We start from the raw sequence: 12,939 nt of genomic DNA on the forward strand, positions 1-12,939 counted from the left end.
GGTGCTTATTAAATATTTCAATAACATCACATCAGTAATGTAGCCATTCCTTAGAGAAACAATGGTGCTTACTTTATTGCTATGCAATCTTTCTGATTTTAATTCACTCAGACTCCAAACACTTTCTTTTAAAACACATGCCATACCTTCTTGCTTATTTATTTACTTATTTAAATGTTAAATTTTGTATAATGGGTTTTATTTATTTTGATCGTTATGATATTTGCTGCTGAACATTTTTGCAGTTTTTGCAGTCACAATTTTTTATTCCTCTTCATCCCCCCATGAAGTTTGTGAGTTTTTTTTCTACATAATTAACAGATATGAACATAGCTAGCTATGTACCCATGTCTCTGTTTATATGATTGAATTCCTGTTTCGGGTGATTCAATTAATTTCGTACTTTTTCAGACATGTTTTGAGTAAAGATGTGGGTTTTATCTTTTTCACTGTGTCATATAGTCCATGTATCTAGGTTTAGGAACAAATTGTGTGTATCATTGAAATTCTGCAGACATGTTTGAGCAAAGGTGGGGTTTTCTATTTCCCACCATGTCTCATAGTCATTGTATGGGAATTTTTTAGGATCTCACTCTACTGTCCCATGGACCCTTTTTGCTTTTGCAATCTTCTCTCCTAATTAGGTGGATGTAAAAGTTTCCCACTTTCAAGAATGTACTTCTTCGGGTTTGGAATTTGTTGCTAGAAAAAAAAAACACAAAAAATCAACAAGCCCCTTGATGCAAATAATTTAATTTAAGCAGTTCCTTGTTACAAAAATGATAATAACTTGCACACGTGGAATGTGTCTTTTATAGATATTGTATTAATCTCAAGCCCAATGGGTATGTTAAAATTATCATTTCTTACTCGAATGAAGGATTTTTCCACTAAGGTATGAAGAAAATTGGGTGATGATATTAATTACTAAATTAGTGTTTCCCACTAAAGTTGATATGATTTCTTAATTACTAAATTAGTCTTGCCCACCCTTTTCGTGGAATAAATGGTTTCTGGGTAATCTCAATTTGAAAAAACCTCCCTTTTTTTATTTGTGTTTTAAACAATAGTTTTTTCAAAGACTTTTTCTTTGCTTTTGGAAAGCAAAAGGATTTTTTCTTTTAATTCTGACACAAAGCAATAATCCTCTGATATTGAATTGGTAAATTTTGAAATTTTCTATTTATTTTCTTATTAAACACCATATGACTTTATTCACTCTTATATGATCTTCTACTCTGTGCATAGCATGTGCTCGTGTTGTTGTGCAAGTGCAAATGTTTTTCTTGAATTAGTAACCTAATATACTAAGTTATAAAAGTAGCAGAGGTTTTTGGGTAAACTGTTTAAGAAGGTTCATATTTTTTTTTTTTTGATTCTCATTGGGGTGTAGAGGTAGATCTATGTGTTTTAATGTTTTTAATTTTTTTAATTTTTTAATTTTTTATAATGTTTTTTTCTTTGTTTCCTAGGTTTAGATGGTTTATATTTGTTCACTATTAAAAGTTGTAGTCAAAGCTTGAATGTTGTAGTTTAGTCATTTGACTAATGGAAATTAATCGTTTGTTTTAATTTTTTCGCTTTTAAACAAAGAAATAGGTGTTAAAGTTGTTGAAAAGGTTGATGATGGTCATTGCAATGGAATAATTTTTCAAAATCTAAAGCAAACAAGTGGAGTAGACCTAATTGGATTGAATAGAAACTGTTTAATTTTTTGGAAGAACAAATTATCTTCAACACATTTTAGAGAAAAAAATTATAAATAATATTATAATTACAAAATAATTATTTATACCCACGTATCCCGCGGGTCTGCGACCAGTTGCTTATAAACCAAGATTGACCTAGTAAACACCTAATGTGGACATTAGCACAAGCCTACAAAACACTCATTCAAAAAATTCAATCCAATCAAATCCACATAATTTAAAGTATTACAATCTCCTTCACTTGACGTCGTAGTTACAACCTACATTGTGTGTGTTAGTTAATATTTTTAAAAGTAAATTTATTATTTAATAGAAGAATCTATCCTCCAAAGACAATCAAATATAATTTTATTTATTGTAATTACTTTTTAATAAAAATTTCAACATAATACTAGTCGATATCCAATTTGATTAGGAGAGAACAACCTAAACATGTGTTTGCATACGGTTTATGTGTCCGGGAATATTGAATTAGTGAAAAGGGGATTCAATATTTCTAGAGTTGCTACTAATTGTTGGAATTATAAGGTATGATTAATAACTTATGTGTTACGTACCTTTATTTTATTTAATTTTATCATTTTAAAAATTAATTTTTTATTAGGAGTTGGAATACTTAGATAAGGATATGATAGATTATTAGGTTAGCTTTTGAATAAATCTTATCTACTTATAGTAGTAGATATTAGGTTTCATTGGAATTTGAATGCTACTTTATCTTGTAAAACCATTTATGTATGGCTTGATGTTGATTAATAAAGGAGATTGAAAAATATTATTATTGAGTGAGATTTTTGCTTTGGAGGTATGGACTCCTTTGAAGTAGTTCATTTATCAAATTAAGACTTAATTCCCTTGAAGAAACCAACAAAACAATTGGGTCCATAACAGTTGGTATCAGAGCTAGTTATGGTGGGCCATTGCATGGAGAGTGTTAAGAATATAAAGTAAGAGAGAGAAAGACTGAATAATTTGTATATTCTGTGTGAATAAAATTGTACAATAGAGAGCCTTATATAGGCTAAGTATGTTTGAAGTACAAGTAATATAATTGTACTACAAGTATAGTATACTGGACTAGGCCAGATGGGTTAGACTAAACTAAGCTATATACTAACATCCCCTCTCAAACTCGAGGTGGCAAGGAGGAAGCCAACTGGAGTTTGGATATCAGATCTCAAAGACAACCAGACGAGTAAGTTTTGGTGAAAATATCAGCAGGTTGGTCGACAGAGGAGATGGAGAATAACTGGAGATTGCTTTTCTTGAGTTGCTGGCGAGTGATGTGGCAATTGATCTCAATGTGCTTGGTGCATTTATGGAAGACATTGTTATGAGCAATGTAGATAGTACTACGATTATCACAATAAAGAGGAGTGGAAGTGGGCTGTGGAGCATCCGTGTCAGCCAAGAGCCATTGAAGCCAGACAAGCTTGTAGGTGGTGTCAACAAGAGCATGATACTCAACCTCAATATTGGAATAGGAAACCACGTCCTGCTTCTCGCTATGCCATGAGACGAGAAGTACCCAATAGGAAACAAAAACCTATGATGGAGCATCGATTAGTCGGATCACCTGCCCAATTCGCATCTGAATAAGCATGGAGCTCGAGAGAAGACCGAGAGGAGTAGAGAAGACCATGATAAAGTGTGCCCTTGACGTATCAGAGAATCTAAAGAATAGCAGCATAATGAACAGAACGAGGGGTGTCCATGAACTTACTAACCATACTTATGGCATGTGAAATATTCGGGTGAGTGACAGTGAGATAGATTAGAATACCAACTAGCTGACGATAACGAGTAGCATCTGAGATAGGTTCACCATTCAAGGGTGTGAGCTTGGCATTGTATTCCAAGGGAGTGGAAACAGTTTTGTTGTTTGTGATACCGGCCTTGGAGAGAAGGTCAGAAGCATATTTAGCTTGGGAAAGATAGTATCTATCAAAGGGTGAGGTAACCTCAAGCCCAAGAAAATAGCTGAGAGTGCCCAAATCTTTCATCTCAAAATGCTGACTAAGGAAGTGCTGAAGAGAGTGGATACCTGCAGAATCATCTCCAGTAATAATCATGTCATCAACATAAAGAAGAATAAGAGTGATACCAGCAGAGGATCTTTGAACGAAGAGAGTAGTGTCATGAGGACTCGAAGTGAAACCCTGCTAAGTAACAACTGAGCTAAAATTTTCAAATCAAGCCCGAGGAGCCTGCTTGAGGCCACAAAGAGCATGACGAAGGCGACAAACTTGACGGCCTGAGTGAGTATAGCTAGGGGGTGGTTGCATGTACACTTCTTCTTGGAGGTCTCCATTAAGGAAAACATTCTTCATATCCATCTGATAAAGAGGCCAACGATGAATGACAGCCACGTCAATGAGACATCTGACAGATGTAAGGCAAGCAACAGGAGCAAAATTTTCCTCATAGTCAATGCCATATTCTTGAGTAAAGCCTTTCGCAATGAGGCGAGCTGTGTATCGTTCAATAGATCCATCAGCCTTTTGATCTTGTAAACCCACTTACAACCTACTACAGACTGACTAGGAGGCAAATCAACCAGATCCCAAGTGTGATTTTTGTGATGGACATCTAGTTCTTCGGACATAGCTTGTTGCCAAAGAGGGTCAGTATGTGCCTCACGATAGGTGTGAGGCTCATAGAGGGTGGCAAGAGTAAAAGAGAAGTGATAATCAGTGAGATAAGGAGGAACGCTTACTTGAGTAGAGCAACAAAGGTTAGGACTAACAAGAGGCTCAGGGGACAGTGGTGCTGTAAGATCTAGGACAGGCGAGTCATGTGTCGGGAACAAAACCGGAGATGAGTTGTCAGGGGAGGCAGCCTATGTTGCAGCCTATGTTGAAGAATCTTCCACAAATTCAAGATAAAAAGGGAGGAAAAGATCAGTAAAAATGAGAGACTCTGAGGAAGAGGATACATGAAATTGCTGAAGACTCGTGAAAGGATGTGTTCCCAGAACTCAACATGACGGGAGACATGAAGGTGATGAGTGATGGGGTTATAGCTACGAAAACCCTTTTGGGATACATCATATCTAAAGAAGCAATAGAGACGAGCATGAGGCTGGAGCTTTGTTCGTTCATGAGGAGGAAGAGAGACAAAACAAGCACAACCAAAAGCCCAAAGAGATGAGTAGTCAGGGGTTTAACCATAAAGGAGCTCAAAGGGTGATTTGTTATGCGTGGTCGGTGATGGAACACGATTAATGGTGCAAACAGCAGCAAGTGCTGCCTCACCCCAAAAGCGCTTAGGAATAGAGGCAGATAATATTAAGAATGTGATGGTGTTTTCGTTCTGTACGACCATTTTGTTGAGAGGTGTAAGGACAAGTTCGGTGGGGGAGAGTACCTTTGCTATCTAAAAAGTACAAGAAAGATTTATCATTATATTCTTGAGCATTATCTGACTGAAAGATCTTAACAGTGTGATTAAACTATGTTTCAATCATTCTATGAAACGGTTGGTAAATGGACATAGGTTCAGACCTATGGTGAAGCAGATAAATCCAAGTATATCGAGAAAAATCATCCACAATATGACAAAATATCGAGATCCCCCCTCAGTGGGAAACGACGTCGGACCCCAAATATCAAAATGTATAAGATCAAAAGGTTCAGAAGAAAAAGAGTCACTATTATTAAAGGGCAATTTTGTTTGTTTGCCAAAATGACAGGAAGTACAATCAAATTTTGGAAACTGAATTGAACCTAAATGACCTGGAGAAGCTAACAACTGAAGACGAGATAAAGATGTATGACCAAGACGAGCATGCCATAAATCAGGCGAGAGGGTGGTAGTAACAACAGCAGCAGAAACAACTTGTGAAAGAATCTTCAAGTCGTGAACCTCAAGCATACATCCAACCTTACGCCCTGTCCCAAGCATTTGACCCATCCAGGGATCCTGCACATCCACACCATGATTAGTAAATAGAATATCTACTCCTAATTCACAGAGTTGACCAACAGAAAGCAAATTGAGGGACAATTTTGGAATATGAAAAGTGTCACTAAGGGATAAACTAGGAGTAGAGATTGTTCCTTTATGAATAACAAGCATAAGAGTTCCATCTGCAGTGTAAATAGAGATAGGATGTGCTAAGGATGCCTTATCAGAGAATTGTGATTCATCAAGGGTCATATGGTTACAACATGCAGTATAAAAAAACCAAGAATGGTTACCTGAAGTAACAAAAAGGGCAGTGGAATTTTGGGATAAAACCTTTTGAACTATTGCCTCAATATCAGCTGTAGTAAGTAAGGAAGCTAAAGATGGACCTGTAGGAACCGATAGATCTGAGGGACATATAGCAGCTGCCTGAGAAGGAGGAGCTTTATTATGCTCTTGGATGAATATTTGCAGTTTGCGACAAACAGATATATCATTGCCCTTGGCATGGCAAAACTCATAGCGAGTACCTTTCGAAGATTGAGAGGAGGGATGTCCAGAGTTGAATCGTGGAGGGGTAGTGATAGCAGCAATGGAAGGCTATGGAGGAAGAGAGGGTGTAGCTAACACATGGTCAGAGGATTATGTGTGATAAGTATGCCGATGATTCTCCTCAGATATGAGCTCCTTGACTACAGCATCAAGAGAAGGGAGTAGGAGATCGGCTAAGCATAGAAGCTTTAGTAGGCTCAAAATCCTCACGTAAACCCATCATGAAATGCATGAATTGACGACGATCCCGATATTTGGCAAAGAGCTCAATGTCCTTAGGGTATCGTAATGGAGGATCTGCAGCAGAAAGTTGTTCCCACATAGAAGAAGTCTGAGAATAATAATTAGAAATAAACTGACTTATCTCTTGGCGCATTTGATAAAGCTTTGATTCAATGTGAAACTCTAGGCTTGAATCATTAGTGCAATTGTAGCGATTGGACAGAAATATCCAAGTAGCCGCAGCAGTACCAAGATGAGGAAGAAGACTATGAATGGAAGATATAGAGGTATTGATAAACCAAGACAAAATCTTACTCTAAATACTTTCCCATTCCTCTAGGCGTGCTTCATAATCATCCTCAGTAACAGTAGTCTTAGAGGCATCGACATCAGTTGCAGCTTTGGACTTAGGTATTGGCATTGGCTTGGGAATTGAACCAGTTACATAACGCCATAGTTTGCGACCCATGAGAAAGATAGTTATATTCTGAGACCATGCATGATAGGTAGTAGGACCATCCAGGATAATGGTGATAGGACGTATAATGGCTCATTCGTTTTCTTGAGCTATAATGAAGAAAATGACCAAAAGAGGGATTTAGAGACCTCAAACGAAGAAACGGAACCCAAAATCAGAATCTATACGAAAAATTGAGCAAGATAGGACCTGTTGAAAAATATTGACTTTTGGTCAAAAGTTAATAGAAAAAGTCAACGGTCAACTGTAGAAAAGTCAACGGCTGACGTGTGCTGATGACGCGAGGTGCTGACGTACGCTGATGATGCAGATGTTGACGTGTGCTGGATGATGTTACCCTAGGGCTGACGTGGAGTGACACTGACAGGCTCAGGCGTGTGGAGGTGCAGTAACTGGTGCGTGTAGTGTGTGTGAGCTGCTGGTGGCGCGTGTTTGACAATCAAAAGCTTCAGGCAGCACGTGTGGGCACGTGTCAGGTCATTTATGGCTGTTCTTGGTTGGGTTTTGCTTGAGATTGGCTGTTTTGTCACGCTATGCCTTTGCTTTGACAGTTTGATGAACATAATGATGAGATACGAGAGTTGTAGGGACTGTGGATGTGATGGCGGTAGCTTGCTTCTGACAGTGGCTATTGGATGAAAGCGAGGGCACCGGAAGAGTGCCGAAGATGACCACATGAACTAGAATGTCAAAGCAATGACTCTGATACCATGTTAAGAATATAAAGTAAGAGAGAGAAAGACTGAATAGTCTATATATTCTGTGTAAATAACATTGTACAATAAAGAGTCTTATATAGGCTAAGTATGTGTGAAGTACAAGTAATATGGGTGTACTACAAGTACAGTATACTGGGTTAGGCCCGATGGGCTAGACTAAACTAAGCTATATACTAATAGAGAGATTGGAAGCTAGAGTGAGTAACTTGGCTTCTATGAACACGAGACAACAATAAATGTTCAAAGAAATGCTATAGATGCAATTGTGATGCTTGACCGCCTTGATCAAATTGTGGGTAATCAAAATTGTGATCATGCAAAAAGTTCCCATAAACAAGGTGAGATGAGAGGATCCAACCAAGGACTAACAAATTCGAGTTGTGTTATCTTTCCAAAGGTCGCTATAATCGAGTCTTCATGTTTCAATGGCATTGGAGGGCTCACAAAGTATTGGCAAAGATTACAAGTCTATGCAACCAAAAAGTAGTAAAGATGCGTAAGGGTGCAAAACTGCTGTCACACAATAAAAAGGTTTTGGCCTTCATAAACTCTACATTGTTCACTACTTCACCCACGAAAACTACACATTTTTTTAGGTTGATATGTAAAAAACTAAAGAGAAGTACTTCGTAGAGGAGGAAGAAGAAGACCTTTGAAGACCCTTGGGGATGAGTATTTTCAAGAGTCAAGGAATGTTATGTAGCTTTATTTTATTTAATTTTTCATTTTAGGATTGAATTTTTGTTCATTCTCAAAAGGATTGAATTTTTGTTATTAAGAGTTGGATAATTAAATAATGATACAATAAAATGAGGTTTCATTTGTTAATATATTTATATATATATATATATATATATATATAAAAGGTTTCATTTGAATTTGAATGTTACTTTATCTAAATTAATAAAAGAAGGTTGAAAAAAAAAATTATTGAGTGAGGTTTTCACTTTGGAGGTCTGAAATCCATGAAAGTAGTTTATTTATCAAATTAGGAGGTCTTGGTTCACATGAAGTAACCAACAAAATAATTGGGTCCATAACACTATGTTGCATCACATTTTCACCAATTCTTAGGTGACCAATGACATGTAATGTGGTTGATCACCTATGTCTTCACCACATTAGAATATTTCCTCTTGTGGGGGTGGGGTGGGGGTTGGGGTATAAGAGTCGGGGTTCGGGTCTCCTAAATGGAGTTTCACACGCATACACTTAGATTAGAGATTAAAGTAAGATTCTATATCAGATAAAAAGAAGAAGTAAAAAACTAAGATCATACCACATCATCAATCCACCCACCTAACCTTAGAATAAGGTTTTCCAAGTCAATATTATTAGACTTGAAAACTCAGATTTGTGCTAAAACACAAGAGTTTGTTCAGACCCCCAATTACAAATTATGGCTAGATTGCTTTTACTCTAACTTAAACAAAGTGTGGAACAAGAGTAAATAAACACAATAAACTGATAACACTACCCTAATCTATATTCATCTATCATCAACAATAAAATGAAAGCTTAAAGAGTAGGGAAGAGAGATGCTAACACAAAATAACACCAAGACGTGTTATCACAGAGGAAACCGAAGAATTCGGCGAAAAAACTCTCCGCGACCCTCCAAGTCGAAATTGATTCACTAGAGAATAAAGTTGGAGTATACAAATAACAGAAGACCTTCCAAGCCTAATCTACTCCATGTACTTGAGCCTTCCAAGCTCCTGCTACCAACGGACTTTTTGGAGTCTTGTCTTCTCTAATTTTCCAGATGCCACAATTCAGCCCGATTGCATCCGCCAATAAATGACTCCTTTCAATACTTCCCAATAGCACCAAATTCTCACTTAACACTCAGAATGGGTGTGGTAAGTATTTGGGCTAACAACCTCTAAAGGATCTAGAGATGGAGAGATAGGAGTTTAAGGAAACCCACAAGGAAATGTGTATATGATTGTGGGTATAACAATCTCTAACTCTCAAGTGTATTTGTTAGGGTTTTCTCTCTGAAAAACACTCTATACAATTTGTTGGTAATGAGGGTATATATAGTGTGGGTAAAGAATTTGGTAAAGAAATAAACTTTTTGCCAAATAGAGAGTTTTGTGGGTACTTTGCAGGATGACCTTTCTGGCAAAACACTTGCGAACTTGACAGCCTGACATGACTTTTCAGGTTCTAGTCATGTGCTTCACACGTGGCCTTTTCGTGGGTTGCTTCTCGCGAGCTACTCGTGAGCTAGTTGCAAATTCCATTGATTCATCTTTTGAAGCTTGATTCTTCACCGATCTCTCACATTCATCCCTTACAAATAAACCCACATACATACAGGGAAATGATTGAGGAAATTACAACCAAATTTGGTACAGAATTAAAGTCAACACAAGATAGTTGGAAATCACAACTTTACAAGACTCATTCATGTTAATTACTATTGCACACCCTTTGCGCATGATGATCATTCCACAAGTATAAGTGATGGTCACTCCACAAATATAAATGCTAATGATTGAACCTTGTAGGAAAATATTGTATTCACCTAACAATTGAACCTTCTTTTTTCTCTTTGTGAGACTGTTGTTTCACGGTGGATGAAGGGTTTTTACTTTTTAGTGAGATTAACTTTAGAAGCTCAGCACCATTTTCAAAAGAAGAAATGTTTTCCTATTTTTATAATAGAACCATCACTTTGTCTTGTTTCCATGATCCTTTAATTTATTACTTGGAGAATCATATATAATTTTACTGTATGCATATTCTTTTTTTTTTTTTGGCTAAGTACTGTATGCGTTTTCAAACAAGGTGGAGAAAACACTCTTATTACTACTAATAATATATTTGAGCTCATTTAGAAGCATTTTATTTAGAAGGTTATTTCAATACTATAACAAATTAGTTCAAAGAATTAAAGTAGCCAAAGCAAGCGTGCAATTATATTATTTTTTACAAAAGTTTCTGCAAATGAAATATTAATGGTGCAAAAATCAGTCGTCTTAAGCATTACCATATATGAAAGAAGTCTGGATCCATTAATTTGGTCAATTATCAAAGTTATGTTCCTGTGTTGTTCAACAAGACAACAAAATTAATACTGAAGACTGCAACATAGGAAACACTATAGTGTGAAGTTATGCAGCATGTTTTTGAAAATGAACTAAAACTGGTCAATTTTATGTCACTCAACATAAGGATAGTTCAAAGCTAAGTTGGTGAGAAGAAATTTTTTACTGAAATTTATTTTGACCCAAAGCAAAAAGCCAGTCTCATGCTTTATGTCACCATTAAATGTAAGGCAGCTTGCAAAGTTTTTAAGTTCATTTGTCCATCGACATTGAATTATATGTATGCCATTGTATAAATAAATGGACAAATATCTACAGGAAAACTTAATTTTCCCGTTGGTCCCTTAAAATATAAAAATGAGATCCTAGAAAATGAGAAATTTCATTTTTAATTTAAAAAAATGTGAAATTTTGAATTGGGTGAAGTTCTAAATTTATTTATTCACAATTATAAAAATAGAAAAAAAAAAAAATTAGCATGTTTAGCATGTGTCGATCATTAGTATTTTGTTCTTGTGTCATAAAAATGCCCAGATGTATGAAAATCATGGATATTAACTTCATAAAGAAAAAGTCTGGCTGTCAGATTACAATGCATCTTTTACTACAGCTACGTTACCGCGAATCTCGGGTTTCTTCACTCTCTTTTTGTCAAATTCTGTACATTTTATGCCCACTGGATATGGTAGTACACATAGAAATGTTAGCTGCTTCATCTATATAAGCTGATTTAGAGGTACTTGCATTATCATCAGCACTGAGCTTTGAAGAGTATAGTGGTAAGTCACAATATTACCTAGAGTTGTTCTAAAACAGTGCTGTTGGTTTCTTTTAAAAAATATAATTTTCCCCTTTCTAGACAGAAGATGTTGCTATTTGCAGTTGGGCCAAAAAGAGATTTGGCCCTACTTGACTAAACAGAGTAGCTACAACTGAATTCTTATTAGTTTCATAGCTATAAACTATAATTGTGTTTACCTATGAAGCCTTTGCAAGTATTTATCTCAAAAATGAAGCTCGAGTTCGTATTAAAAAAAAAATGTAGCTCGAGTTTGTTGAGGAAGAAAAAAATGTTTAGGAACAGAGATGTATTTTTCATTTTTTGGATAATTTCAGTTTTGATATCACTTAATTATATGACCTATTGTTTGATGTAATTATGTCTAAATTAGTTCATTTTCATTCCCATCTTATTGTGCAGAAGTTATTAGTTGGATTTAAGAAGGAATGGGAGCAGAAGTTGATCATATTTGCCCCACTGGAATGAGTGGAGGCTCAGCTGAAGGGAATGACAAGAGCGAGGGGCAGCGCTTTTCCTGCAAAAACAAGCTGACAGCGCTTGTGGTGGATTGCCAGCACTTTTCCTGCAAAAACAAGCTGACGGCGCTTTTCCCATTTGAAGATTTCGCCTTAGGCCTCCGAAATGCTTGGGCTGGCCTTATCATAATGGAGGAGTATGCCAAATCATACAGACGGGACTCCTACGTTCCTATGGTGTGGAAACAGAAGTTGTAGAGACTGGGGAGGCTGTAGTGGAGCTCATTGCCTCTGGAGCAACTTTCAATCTCATTATCATTGAGATGCTTCTGCCTGTCCTGAATGGCCCTGAGGTATATATTACATCTTTCTATTTTATCTTATTAGCTAAAGGGCCAAGCTTAATTAAATATCTAGTTATTCACAATCAACTTGTTATAATAAGTATCTTCTGATATGTCAAGAGTTTTGTAACTCAATTAGTTCCCCTAATATTTTTAATGCAGTAGTCCAAGTTCAAATGCTCCCTCCCATGTTATTCTAAAAAAATAATAATATAGTGTGATACTCATGCTACTTCATTCTTCATGTACAATTTAACTTTCGATTTATTGTACTTTAGCCAAAAGATAATAATATCTTGTTCCATCTTATATGTTAGACTGCTAGGCAGATTCGTGCTATGGGTGCTCAAGGCAAGATTTTGGGGATCACTACATTTTTTGATGAAAGGGACCAACAAGAATTTCTTGCTGCTGGAGCAGACGAGTTCATTGAAAAGCCATTGTCACCAGAAATTGTGATCCCAATCATAAGGGGGCTCGACAACTAGATGTGAAAATGCACATCAAAATAGCTAGAGAACTTATTGCAATGCAGCCAATGCTAATTCCTATCATATCATATCGTACCGTTATTATATTCTATGTTATGTTCTTCTTTTGGACTGATGTACTCATATGTCATAGGCACTTGAAGTAGACATTCGTCTGTGTCCTTATCTTTAAAAAAAAAAAAAAATATATATATATATATATATA

At 36.3% G+C, this 12,939-nt stretch overlaps 1 protein-coding gene across 1 annotated transcript; it reads left to right on the forward strand.

Moving 5' to 3' along the window:
• The first annotated feature begins 11,869 nt into the window (after window positions 1-11,869).
• LOC115961810 (two-component response regulator 24-like) lies at window positions 11,870-12,731 on the forward strand. Its single transcript, XM_031080725.1, has 3 exons — window positions 11,870-11,990; window positions 12,086-12,252; window positions 12,561-12,731. Exons 1-3 carry the CDS (start codon window positions 11,870-11,872, stop codon window positions 12,729-12,731), a joined length of 459 nt encoding a protein of 152 aa, XP_030936585.1.
• Window positions 12,732-12,939: the final 208 nt, after the last annotated feature.

The sequence above is a fragment of the Quercus lobata genome, chromosome 9, assembly GCF_001633185.2.
Source record: "Quercus lobata isolate SW786 chromosome 9, ValleyOak3.0 Primary Assembly, whole genome shotgun sequence".
Lineage (NCBI taxonomy): Eukaryota > Viridiplantae > Streptophyta > Magnoliopsida > Fagales > Fagaceae > Quercus > Quercus lobata.